The sequence below is a fragment of the Symphalangus syndactylus genome, chromosome 22, assembly GCF_028878055.3.
Source record: "Symphalangus syndactylus isolate Jambi chromosome 22, NHGRI_mSymSyn1-v2.1_pri, whole genome shotgun sequence".
NCBI lineage: Eukaryota > Metazoa > Chordata > Mammalia > Primates > Hylobatidae > Symphalangus > Symphalangus syndactylus.
This window is the reverse complement of record NC_072444.2, coordinates 20304912-20318423: the sequence shown is the minus strand read 5'-3', so window position 1 is coordinate 20318423 and position 13512 is coordinate 20304912. Positions and strand designations below refer to the sequence as shown.

At 53.3% G+C, this 13512-nt stretch overlaps 1 protein-coding gene across 1 annotated transcript in view; it reads left to right on the top strand.

Annotated features, from left to right (window-relative positions):
• The first annotated feature begins 1242 nt into the window (after window positions 1–1242).
• The window catches only part of PADI3 (peptidyl arginine deiminase 3), a 39700-nt gene continuing 27430 nt past the window's right edge, over window positions 1243–13512 (top strand). Inside the window, exons 1-2 of the mRNA XM_055261786.2 lie at window positions 1243–1402; window positions 12629–12809. Coding sequence (XP_055117761.1) covers window positions 1311–1402; window positions 12629–12809 — 273 coding nt within the window. The 5' untranslated portion in view covers window positions 1243–1310. The remainder of the gene's footprint in view (window positions 1403–12628; window positions 12810–13512) is intronic.

Genomic DNA, 13512 nt, shown 5'->3' with positions numbered 1-13512 from the left:
TCCAAGAGGGGGGAAACTGACACCCAAGGCCCTATTGTGGGTGCACTGTGGAGCCTGCGTCTGAACCCAAGACTTCTCTCCCCAGAGCCCTTGCTCCTGCTCTTCCAGGAGCCTGAATGCCTCTCTGACTTCAGTTTCCCACCTGACGACTGAGCCTTCCTACTCTGACATGCCAAGCTCCCCCTGGCTGGAGACAGTTCTCACCCTCATCATTTACCGCTTTTAGAGGTTTCTGGGACCTAATAACAGCAACAATAGTAATACAATAACGCCAAGCTCCATACCAGAGCTCTACCAACGCTGCCACTGAGGCCTCACAGCAACCATTTTTCAGATGAGAAAAGTGAGGCATGAACAATTAAGAAACTTGCCCAAGGTTGCCCATCCAGGAAGCAGCTGAGGCAGGGCTGAAACCCAGGCCTGGCTCTAAAATCCATGCAAAAAAAAAAAAAAAAGCTGGTGTTTTTCAAAGGGCACCAAAATGCGTTGGGGGTGCTTATTAAAAAATCCAGAGGGCTGGGTGCCATGGCTCATGCCTGTAATCCCAGCACTTTGGGAGGCCGAGGCAGGTGGATCACCTGAGGTCTGGAGTTCGAGACCAGCCTGGCCAACATGGAAAAACCCCGTCTCTACTAAGAATACAAAATTAGCCGGGAGTGGTGGCACACACCTATAATCCCAGCTACTCGGGAGGCTGAGGCAGGAGAATTGCTTGAACCTGGGAGGCGAATGTTGCTGTGAGCCGAGATCGCACCATTGCATTCCAGCCTGGGCAACAAGGGTGAAACTCCATCTCAAAAAAAAAAAAAAAAAAAAAATATCCAGAGGCCAGGCTGCACCCCTAACCTGCTGGATCAGAGTGGACAACAGACCTGAGAATCTGCATTTTCACCAGCTCCCCAGAAGGGTAAGAAAGCTCCCCATTAAATTATATTGTCTCTGAAAATGCAGAAAATGGAGGTGAGAGGGCAAGAAGCGTCCGAGATCAATATAATATATCTCTGCACCCCCTCAACAGCACCTGCCCCCAACAGTTCCTGGTGCCTAGCCAGGTACCTGTGGGGACTTGCTTCCCAAGAAATTAACTTCCTGGGTGCCGGGGTCAGGACAACAGGTTCATATACAAATACTGGGTCCCTTCCAGCCAATCCTGAGCTCTCAGCTCTGGGGAGGGGCTGGGCTTTCATGACTGGAGCCAATGAATTGGCACCCTGGGCTGGAGGGGTGGGGCCAGGGGCTTTTAAACCTCATCCTGAGGGGCCTCAGGGGCAGTGTTGGGGTTGGCGGCCACAGCTAAGTCCAAGACCAGCATGTCGCTGCAGAGAATCGTGCGTGTGTCCCTGGAGCATCCCACCAGTGCGGTGTGTGTGGCTGGCGTGGAGACCCTCGTGGACATTTATGGGTAAGAGTTGGAGGCCTCGTGGTTTGCAGGCCGTTGGTGCTGATGCCCTTGGACCTTCCTCCCTGCAGGCTGGGCAGGGCTTCTTCAGGGCCCACTCCCCAGCCTTGGCCTCGGAACAGCAGCCAATTAGGGAAGCTTGGGTCCTCCTCTTGGTCTGCTGAGTTTCCTGAAGACCTCAGCCAGGGAATTTGAAGTTTGGGAGGCAGAGCGGGGTAGAAGAGGCTTCAGTGGCTGAGCTCCAGACCAGGGGCTTGGAGGGGGCTGGTGCCACGAAGAGATGGCACTTTTCTATGTCCAAGGGATCCTGCAGGTTGGGCTGAGGATCTGTCTGGGGCACACAAGAATGGGAACAGGCAGATATCCCCAGCCCCATCCTGAGCCTATGAGCCTAAAAAAAGAGCGTGAATCATTTTTAAAAAATAAGTTAATACATAGCACTTACCATGTGCCAGGCACTATTCTAAGAGCTTCACAAGCCTCTTGAGTTAAATTTCGAACTTTAATCTTGAATTTAACCCTTACAACAACCCTGTGAGCTAGGCTTATTATTAGCATCATCTCATCAGACAAATGAGAAAACCGAGGCAGAGAGGGCAAGCCATTCGCTCAAGTCACACAGTTACTAAGTGGCAAAGCCAGGGTTTAAACCCGCTTGTGGTCTTACTCAAGAGTCTTATGGTTGGCCAGGCACGGTGGCTCACGCTTGTAATCCCAGCACTTTGGGAGGCCGAGGCGGGCGGATCACAAGGTCAGGAGATCGAGACCACGGTGAAACCCCGTCTCTACTAAAAATACAAAAAAATTAGCCGGACGTGGTGGCGGGCGCCTGTAGTCCCAGCTACTCGGAGAGGCTGAGGCAGGAGAATGGCGTGAACCCGGGAGGTGGAGCTTGCAGTGAGCCGAGATTGCGCCACTGCACTCCAGCCCGGGCAACAGAGCGAGACTCCGTCTCAAAAAAAAAAAAAAAAAAAAAAAAAAAAAAAAAAAGAGTCTTATGGTTTTAGTTGCTGTGATCTTTGGAAAATACAGATTTCCAGCCTGGTTTCCTCCAGACACTCAATGCCCATGCATTATGCCCCTACTGTGTGCCAGGTCATGACTTTAAGGCCCATGCTGGAGGGAGGTAAGGCCCTATCTTCTGTCTCTTAGGAAGAAAAGAGGGTTAGGGCAGGGTTTTAGGAGCTGGGCTCTGGGGACCACCAGGGATCTGGCTTCTTAGGCTTTTGGGGAGTTTCCAGGGTCCTGGCTTCGAGGTAATCAGGATACTGGGAGGGGAGGGTGCAGAACTGTGGGACAGCCCTCTCCTCAGGCCAGGTTTCTCAACCTCAGCACTACTGTCACAGTACCTCTTTGTCATGGGGGCCACCCTGTGCACTGTAGGATGGAGAGCAGCATTCTGGGCCTCTCTTTGCTAGATACCAGCAGCACACTCCCGAGTTGTGACAACCAAAAATGTCCCCAGACGTTGCCAAATGTGCCCTGGGGTGGGGAGCAAAATAGCGCACCCACTGAGACCGAGTCTCTGAGACTAAGCCTCGAAAAATCAGGGCGAACTTAATCAGGAGCAGCGATGGGGTTGATCCAGGGCATTGGATGAGAGGGGGAGAGGAGCTGGTCATGGGAGGGAACCAAGTCCAGAGCAGAGCCAGCCCAGGAAATAAATCCTGGTATTGGTGGGTGGGCAGTGAGGAGGAGGAAGGGGATTCAGTGGTTCTTGAAGGAAGGGGCAGCCACGGAGGCTGTGCCACGGAGGTAATGAGGAAAGAGGGGTATCTGCCACTTGGCACCACTGCCTGCCTGCCATGGGATGACTGGGCTGCGTGCCATGGGGTGACTCACCTGCTCCTGCTACCTCGTGCCCGTTGGGCAGATGTGTCTCCGGTTTGACCTGCCTCAGGAAGCCTGGGCCTGGCTCCTCCCCCACAGAGCTTCCTTAGAGGATAGAGGATGGATTGGGGCAATAAGAGATAAAGGCCATAGCTTCCTGGAGTCACCTGAGCCACGCTGGAGGTTTGCAGAGAACGCCATGGGTGGGACAGCCACAGGGTGGGGGATGGAAGCTCTGATACCTTTAAATGAGGGATTCTTGGGTCCTGGTGGCCAAACACCCCAGGGGTGGGAGTGGAGAGCTCCTAGTTTATTCATTCACACGTTCTTCAAGTATTTCTTTTGGGTCTAGTGTGTGTACCAGTCAGAGCCTTGAAGGATGAGCACAGGCTCTGGGGACACATACAGGGGAGTACAAGCAGCCCCTCCCCTCTACGAAGCCAGCAGAGGCCGAGCAACCTTCTTACAAGTGTGCCACAGAAAGGACTCTTTTGTGGGAAGGGGAGCAGGACTGAGTTAGTTCTGAGGTCCCTCCTGGCTTGGAGGTGCCGTGATGTTACAATCCTGGGTGCTCAGCCTGTGGGCCAACAAGAGAAAGGGCAGCAGGTGTTGTGGCTCAGTCCTGGCTCTGCAACTTCTCTGACGGTGGGAAACTCCTTTAACTTCTCTGAGTCTCTGTTTCCTCACCTGTTGCCTGGGGATGATAATAATATCAGCAATGACACTTAATGCCACTCCCCAGCAGTGCCTGTAAGCGCTTTCCATATGTTAACCAATTCTCACAAAATTCTCAAGTGGGCACTGTCATCATCGTCATTTTATAGATGAGAAAACAAAGGCACAGAGAGGTTAAACCACTTGTCCAAGGTCACATGGACAGTGAGTGGCAGAGCCAGGATGTAACCCAGTTTGGCCTTACTTCAAAGGGCAGTTGGGGGCATTGAATGAGATTGTGTGTGCAAAGCATGTAACTAATACTGATTTGTGGTGAACATTCAGTTATGTTAACTGTCACCATTATCATCATCATCATCAGTTTAAGGCTTTGTCCTGGGCCTGTGGACAGCCTCAAGCATCCCCAAACCTGCCATATGCAGGATGTCTGGGGAACAGTCTCTGGACCGTATTGGGAGAAGGAGTTGAGCAAAGAGAAATTAGCATGGCTGAGTCAGGGCAGGCTTCCTGGAGGAGGGCCACCAATCAGACCCTTGAAGGATGAGGACAAGCAAGTCTGTTGGGCCTCTCTATCTGTGGCAGTGGATTCAACTTTATCTTCTTGCCTTTCTATGAATTGGAGATGACCCAGGCATGGTATGGGGGCTTTTCTTTCTTGAGCAGTGAGTCTTAGAATGGGGAAAGGGAAGGAAGGGTACCCTCGTGCACTGAGCCATGCACTGGGAGTCTGGTGGCTGATTAACTCCTCCCTGCAACTGGAGGCAGGCTCAGTGGGATGGTGGTCTGATAAGTGCTATCCCACAGGGCTGTAGGGCTTGAACCCAGATCCTATCAAGTTCCACAGCCCAGGTGGTTTGCTTGGTTCCACACAGCTCTTTCTCAAGGCTCAGGCATCAGCGCAAACCTTAGCACAAAGTCTTGGTGCAGGAAGAAAGCTCCTTTCTTTTTTTCTTTTTTTTTTTTGTTGGAGACAGGGTCTCACTCTGTTGCCCAGGCTGGAACACAGTGGTGCAATCTTGACTCACTGCAGCCTGGACCTCCCTAGGCTCAAGCAATCCTCCCACCTCAGCCTCCCAAGTAGCTGGGACTACAGGCGTGCACCACCATCCCCGACTAATTTTTGTATGTTTTGTAGAGATGGGGTTTTGCCACGTTGCCCAGGCTGGTCTTGAACTCCTGGGCTCAAGTGATCCGCCTGCCTGAGCCTCCCAAATTGTTGGGATTACAGGTGAGAGCCACCGTGTCTGGCCCGGTTTCATTCTTAATGGGCAAAATCAAAATCCCAGGATGACCTGTGGTGGGGAGGGCCATCCTCAGGACCTCTGTCATTGGCCCAGTGGTAAGAACAGACTGGACCCATTCCCACTGGGCTTTCCCGTAACATGTGGAGATGCTTCCTGGAGTCTGTTGGGTTGTGGCTGCTCATGTGGCTGAGGGGCCCGCGAAGCTGGTCACCTTTGTGATTCATCACAGGTGGGCTTGGAGAGCAGTCCGCAGGCTGGTTCAGTGAGACATCTCTGGGGTCTTACCCACCACTTCATTTTTTAGTTGGGGAAACTGAGGCCCAGAGTGTGAAATGACTTGCTCAGGGTTACATAGTGAGTTAGGGACAGAGCTAAAACTAGAAACCAGGTCTTCCAATTCAAACGCAGGATCTCTGACTATTGGTGAAGAAGAAACTGAGTCACAGAGGTGCTGAGACTCACCTAGATTGGAGGTCCTGGTGGGGTCTGTGGCACCTCTGTGCTGGTAGACTTGGCTCTAAGGGCCCCAGAGCTCCAGATATTCTCAGATGCACAGCTGTGTAGGCCCTGCAGTCAGAAGGTCCCGGAAGGGTCAGGTCCCATCTACATGGCTGCAGAGGGGCCCAGCACACATAGCAGCCTGGAGGGCAGCTGAGTCTGTTCTCTAAGACACCTCAAAGAGGGTGCAACCTTGACCTGAGTGGGTGCACGGCTCCCGCACCTCAGAATGACCTCAAGTAACAGCACATGGAAAAGACAGAAGGCAGGGAGCCCATCACTAAGGTACCCCAGGCAGGTGTCTCCTAAGGGACCACACCTGGCGATGAGCCATCAAGCTCCTCTTTTCTCCAGCTCAGAGGTTCTCAACCCTGGCAGCGTGTTTCAATCACCTGGGGACCCATAAAAAAATTGATGCCCGGGCCCCACCTTGGGAAACCTGATTCAATTCATCTGTGAAGGGCCCCAGCACCCTAGGTTGTTCAGGATCCGCTAGGGATAAATGTGCAGCTGGGGCTGAGAACCGCTGCCCCCACTGGGAGGAAAAACAACTCATGTCACCCCTTTCTCTACAGATGCTGCCTAATGGAGCCAAGACCCTGAGTTTTGGTCCTAGTTCTGTTGCCACTCACCATGTCATCTTGAGCAACTTTCTACCCAACCCTGGGCCTCAGTTTCCCCATATGGACCCTGAAGGGGTTGGCATAGAACAGTGGGTTTCAAGTTCCACTCATGGAGGCCTCTGAGTCCCCTCCCTGATTTGACAAAGCAGCTTCCATTCTGTCAACATCGGATTTTGTTTGATGCGAGAGCTCTGACCTGCCTGTGCAGAGAGCTGGGCCCCTGCGGGGGTTGGTGCATTTCTACTCTTTTAAATACGGGGATTTGGAAAAAGGGTGTACAGGGCTGCCACTTTCCAGCGGTGGGGTGGGGCAGGGCCACCCAGGATTACAGTGGGACCGTGATTTCCTGAACTTGATTCTATTGATGAGGCTGGCAGGGTCGGCGGATCTGGGATCCTCGTTGACTGGGGAGGGGTGGCTGGAACTGCCACCCAGAAACCCAGCTGCCTGGGTCTTGGTCTCCTCTGCCCCCACAGCCCAGCTCGGTGGAGACCCCGTTGGTCATCTTGTCAACCTTTCTGTGTTCAGCCATGGGGACCTTTCCCATCAGTTTCTCAGCTCCTAAAATGTCTGGTTTTGTTCTCCCAGAAGTCCAGGCCCTGAGTCCATGAAGGGAGAGGATAGGTTTGGGTTTGCAGGGAGTGGGGACAGAGCTGGCCATGAGTCCTGGCTCTGTCACTTACTAGCTGTGTGACTTTGGGCAAATCACCTGCCGTCTCCAAGGCTCAGTATTCTCATCTGTAAAGTGGGGATAACAGCACACATGTTATGTGGCTGTGGGGGATACCTTCCTCACCAATGCCCCGTCCTCCTCCTCACCATTGAAGGGGGTGATACATGAGGGGGATGGGCTCACACTGAGTCAACTCTACACGCGCTGGAGGGACCAGGATCCAGCAATTTTTTTTTTTTTTTTTGAGATGGAGTTTTGCTCTTGTTGCCCAGGCTGGAGTGCAATGGGGCTATCTCGGCTCACTGCAACCTCTGCCTCCCAGGTTCACGTGATTCCCTGCCTCAGCCTCTCTAGTAGCCAGGATTACAGGCATGTGCCACCACGCCCGGCTAATTTTGTATTTTTCGTAGAGACGGGGTTTCTCCACGTTGGTCAGGCTGGTCTCGAGCTCCTGACCTCGGGTGATCCACCCTCCTTGGCCTCCCAAAGTGCTGGGATTATAGGCGTGAACCACCGTGCCTGGCCCACCAGGCTCCAGCATTTCCAAGACAACCTACTCTAAGCGGTGATTCTCAGATGTCAGCGAACATCAGAATCGCTTAAAATGCGGTTCCAAGGCCCCGCCTGGAGCACTTCTAAGAATCTGCATTTTCAATAAGGTGGGTCTGAGGTTGGCTACTTTTAGGGAGGCCAACTATTCCTGTTTGTCTGGGACTTTGCAGGTTTTAGCACAGCAAATTCTGTATCCAGGAACAGGCTTAGTCCCAGCAAACCGATGCTGTTGGCCACCCTATCACGTTTTACTCCCCCCCACCATCTTAGGCTGGCTGTGCCGTGGGAGCAGTTGAGTTCTCCGGCTGGCTTGGGGGGTGTGGGGCTGGGAGAGCCCTGGACAGGCCTGTGCGTGGAAGCCTCAGCAGGCGAGGGTCCAAGGCCCTGAGCCCAGGGCTGGAGCAGAAGTACTGCCTAGAAACCCCAGAAGGCAGCATGTGAGAGCTCAGCCATGCTGGCAGCTCAAGGTGGCCTGGAGAGGAAGGTGACTTTGTCCAGGTACTTCCCCTGTTTTCTAGGAAATGGGAAGCTAGATCCTCCCGTACCTGATGCCGGATCTCCTCCCAGCAGCTGCCCCTCTCGTTTTCCTAACACACAGCTTTCAAGACAGGCATGAGCACTGGACTGGGAGTCAGCAGCCCCACCTTCTAGCCACTTCTCTTCTGGGCCTCAGTTTCCCCATCAGTGAAATGAGAGCATGACTTTTGCTCATCCTGAGTGCTTTACCCACACTGGTTCCTCTCATCTCGTCCTCATCCCCACCAGATAGATGTTGACGCTGCGGCTGAGGGAGGCAGTCACTCGCTCAAAGTCACACACCTAATGAGTGGTGGGACTGGGATTTGAACGCATTTGCCTGGCCCCAGGGACCACAGGCTCAAGTACCTTGCCACGGCTCCATGATGTTGCCCCTCCTGATCAAGAACCATCGCTGGCTCCCCATTACATAGGGAAGAAATGAAAACAAGCTCGTTATAGCCTGAGTCTAAACTAGACCTCTTAAGGCTCCTTGGTGAAAACACCTTCCCCTCACTTGTGTCTCCTCTTGGTGCCTTCCCTGGGGAACCTGCCCCAGCCGCCCAGCCCACTGTCTCATCCTGCCTCCAGACCCGTTTCCTGCACCCTCATTTACTTTAATAACCCCTTCCCTGTCCTGGGCCAATGGTGTTCCAAGCCGTTCCTATCTATTATCACACTTGAGTTTCACGACTGCCCATGAGGTTGGCCAAGTAGGTGTCATTATCCCACTTTATAGGTGAGGTTAATGGGCCCAGAGAGACTAAGTGATTTAGTCAAGCTCAGCTGGCTGATGTGTGACCCAGCCTGGTCTAGAACCTAATTTTTTTTTTTTTTTTTTTTTTTTTTTTTTTGAGACGGAGTCTCGCTCTGTCGCCCAGGCTGGAGTGCAGTGGCGCGATCTCGGCTCACTGCAAGCTCCGCCTCCCGGGTTCACGCCATTCTCCTGCCTCAGCCTCTCCGAGTAGCTGAGACTACAGGCGCCCGCCACCACGCCCGGCTAATTTTTTGTATTTTTTAGTAGAGACGGGGTTTCACCGTGGTCTCGATCTCCTGACCTCGTGATCCGCCCGCCTCGGCCTCCCAAAGTGCTGGGATTACAAGCGTGAGCCACCGCGCCCGGCCTTAGAACCTAATTCTTGACTCTGGTCCCAGCACCACCCAACCCCTTGGCTTCTGCGGCCCCTCCCTCCCCCAACCTCAGATGTAGCTCGCTCACCGGTGCGAAGCCCTTGTTCAGACCGTGGCCCTGGGGAACCTCCTGGGCGGGGGTGCTTCAGTCTTCATTGGGAATCCCCCAGCATCTCACACACAGAGCCTGGCACATGGAGGGGCAGGGGCGCTGGGCTGAAATACCCTACACCCGGGGGCTGGAGCCTGGGAACTGAGTGGGGTTTTCTTTTTTTTTTTTTTTTTTGAGACAGAGTCTCGCTCTGTCGCCCAGGCTGGAGTGCGGTGGCGCGATCTCGGCTCACTGTAAGCTCCGCCTCCCGGGTTCACGCCATTCTCCTGCCTCAGCCTCTCCGAGTAGCTGGGACTACAGGCGCCCGCCACCACGCCCGGCTAATTTTTTGTATTTTTAGTAGAGACAGGGTTTCACCGTGGTCTCAATCTCCTGACCTCATGATCCACCCGCCTCGGCCTCCCAAAGTGCTGGGATTACAAGCGTGAGCCACCGCGCCCGGCCTGAGTGGGGTTTTCATACCAGAAGGACCATAAAGGGCGCTCAGCCCTCGCCCATGGACACTTGAGGCCCAAGGAACAGCTTTGGGGTTGAGGGAGTTCCATAAAAAGTTTACAGGCTTCAGCCAGGTGTGGTGGCTCACGCCTGTAATCCCAGCTGGGAGGCTGAGGCAGGTGGATCACCTGAGGTCAGGAGTTCAAGACCAGTCTGGCCAATATGGTGAAACCCTGTCTCTACTGAAAATACAAAAATTAGCCGGACACGGTGGTGGGCTGTGTTGTCCCAGCTGCTTGGGAGGCTGAGGCATGAGAATTGCTTGAACCTGGGAGGTGGAGGTTGCAGTGAGCCAAGATTGCACCACTGGACTCCAGCCTGGGCGACAGAGCAAGACTCTGTCTCAGAAAAAAAAAAAAAAAAAAAGGCTTCCTTGGGAGATGGAAGTCAGGTGCCTCAGGAGTGGGGCTGAGGGTGTTCCCGAGGGTATGAGAGGCTGCTCTTCCTACCTGGGTTTGTCTTCCTGTGTCTCTTTCTGACTCCCTGTCTCTGACTCTCCATCTCTCTGGATCTCTCCAAGTCTCTCTGTCCCTATCTCTCTGTCTCTGTGTCTTCATGCTTCTCTACCTGGTTCTGCCATTTCCCCTGTGGGGGAGCTGCCCAGGGCCGAACAGGCCAGAGGGCTCCACCAGCCCTGGAAATTACAGGTTTTGGGAGTAGGGTTGCCAGATAAAATAAAAGGTGCCTAGTTAAAATTGAATTTCAGGTAAATAATTAATAATTTTTTTTGGTATAAGTATATCCCAAATACTTCACGGGAGTACCAAACAATGATTGACTGTTCACTTGAAATTCAAGTCCAACTGAGCGTTCTGTATTTTTATTTGCTAAGTCTGGCAGCCCTGCTTAGGAGGAGAAGCAGGTGTGTCTGTCCCTCCCACCGGGTGAGGACACCTGACAGGGGCCCAGACACCAGAGTGGGACCTGCCTGATGGACAGAAGGTTGGGCTTGGTTTATTTCCCTTTTCATAAAAAAGCTGCTTTGAGTGTAAGAGAATCACGTTGGTGGAAGAGCGAAGAGGTTGTTTTGGGGGAGGTCTGCCTTACTCCGAGGGAAGATGGGAAGCGGGGGGAGTGGCCAGCTGTGGAAATTTGGGGGAGTCCCCTACGTATCCTGTGCCTCAGTTTCCCCATGTGTAAACAGGAGTAATTATCTCATCCTGGGCCTGCAGTGAGGATCAGATGAGCTAATGTACAAAAAGGCTTAGGCAGGCCTGCTGTGATGAGAGTGCAGAGGCTGGGGGCTTTTTCTGTTATGGTACTGCTGTTATTATTACTCCTGAGGAGGTGGTGGGCAAGAGTGTGGACTGAGGAGCCACATGGCTGGGTTTGGATCCCAGCCCAGCCACCTTGGGCAAGTTACTTAACCTCAGCTTTCCCATCTGTATAAGGGGAGACAATAATAGATAGTGTCTCCCTTCTAGGGTTATTGAGAGGATTGCATGGTGGGCTGGCACACAACGTGAGCTCAATAAGTGTCAGTCACTGTTATCCCCCAGGGGCGTGTGTGCCGCTTCCTCCAGGAAGCCCTCCAACTCGCAGTGGCCTCTCCCTATGTGGGTTCCCTCTGAACTGTGATCCTGTGGCCCTGAGCCCCATCTGCTGCCCTGGACAATGTTGGTCCTCAGCTCCCCAGAGGGATCAACAGTGGGGAGAGCAGTGGGTGGATCTGCCCAGCCAGGCAGTACCTGAGGGCACAGTGGGCACCCTACAGTCAAAGGATGCATAGTCTGGTTTCCAAGGAGGAACCCCAGACTAGGTGGAATGAGGGAAATGCAATCTCAGGGCCAGAGAACATCACAGATACTTTAAACCTGCAATTAATGCCTGGTTGTTTGACCAAATCCGGCCAAGTTTCCTGGGTGACACTGCAGAGCTGTGGAAAAGCATGGCTTGGAGTCAGACCTGGTGCACATCTGGCTCTGCCATGTGATGCAACCTCAGGCTTGTCACGAGGCCTGCTTGAGCCTCACTTGTTAATATGTCAAATGGGGATGATATTGCTCACCTTACAGCTTGTAAGAATGGAGGGAGCTGCGTGTGCCAGGTGCCTGGCATGCAGCGGGCACTCAACCAGATTGAATTCCCTTCCCAGGGAAGAATCCAAGGATATCTTCCTACCCAGTAAGGAGACATGTGATAGGATCTGGGATGAGAATTGCTCTTTTTAAAGCTCTTAGAACTGTAAGGGGCTCCACCCACCACTGGCTGGTGTTCACTGAGTCCTTCGTGCCCAGACCTGCACTGGGGATTTATCGAGCACATGGCTGGGTTCTGACTTCTGAAGAGTTCGCCATTCTGGTGGGTGGTAAAGAAACTCACAAGGGAAATGTTAATGAACACGGGGGCTTAGAACATTGGACTGTGTGTATGTTTTTTTGTTTTGTTTTGAAACAGGGTCTTGCTCTGTCGCCCAGGCTGGAGTGCAGTGGTGCAATCTTGGCTCACTGCAACTTCTGCCTCCTGGGTCCAAGCGATTCTCCTGCCTCAGCCTCCCTAGTAGCTGGGATTACAGGCACATGCCACCACGCCTGGCTATTTTTTTGTATTTTTAGTAGAGACAGGGTTTCACCATGTTGGCCAGGCTCGACCTCAAGTGATCCGCCCGCCTCGGCTTCCCAAAGTTCCTGACCTCAAGTGATCCGTCCGCCTCGGCTTCCCAAAGTGCTGGGATTAAAGGAGTGAGTCACCACGCCCGGCCGACTGTGTATGTGTTTGTGTGGGGTCCAGGCTTGACTCCCAGGAGCTTACTGTGAGGATCTGAGGGGACTGGGTGGCCAAGGAAGGCTTCCTGGAGGAAGCAGGGCTTGAGCCAAAGCTCAAACATCTGAGCAAAATATACCTCCTTCAGCACCGACCATGGCTGTCTGCCCTGCACAGGTCAGTGCCTGAGGGCACAGAAATGTTTGAGGTCTATGGGACGCCTGGTGTGGACATTTACGTCTCTCCCAACATGGAGAGGGGCCGGGAGCGTGCAGACACCAGGCGGTGGCGCTTTGACGCAACTTTGGAGATCGTCGTGGTCATGAACTCCCCCAGCAATGACCTCAACGACAGCCATGTGAGTTGGTCCCTGGTGGGGTGGGGAGAGATTGCGAGGGAGGCAGCTGTCTAGCTCTAAGAGGGCCCAACATTCTCTTTCTCCAGAGCGCAGGGCAGCACAGTGGGTAACTGCCTGGCCTTGGAGCCATACTGCTGGTTTTGAATCCCAGCTCTGCAAGTTACAGACACACACCATGTGTCCTTGGAAAGCCTTATCACCCCTTGGAGCCTCTGTCTGCCATTTGTAAAATGGGCTAATCATAACCCCCACCTCCTATCATTGCTGTGGAGTGCCACAGGAGCCAGTGTTGCTCCTTCTCTTGCTTCCCAAGACCCCCTGGAGAAGGAGTTGTCCCAGTTCTGCTGAGTTGGGTCTCAGTTTCCCCATATGTAGGCTGAGGGTTGACTAGGGGATCTCTGCCACTTTGAATGAAAGAGAGAAAGCAGGGACATGGGAGGGACACAGGCGCCTGGGGAGACCCCCTTCCTAGGTGACAACATTTCCCCAAGGTGCTTTGCTGTCCCTAATCCACTGTCTTCCTGACCCTATTTGCAGGGTAGGGGACATTTAACACATGGGAGAAATGGGTGGCCTTTAAGCTTGGCACAGGTGATGTTCGCTTCGAGGGCTGATGGGGACCAGGACTTGGAGGGTGGGAGTAGTGGGATCCACTCCATGCCAGGAGGGATGTTTCAGAGACTGGCCCTTTAAGGACCACTGA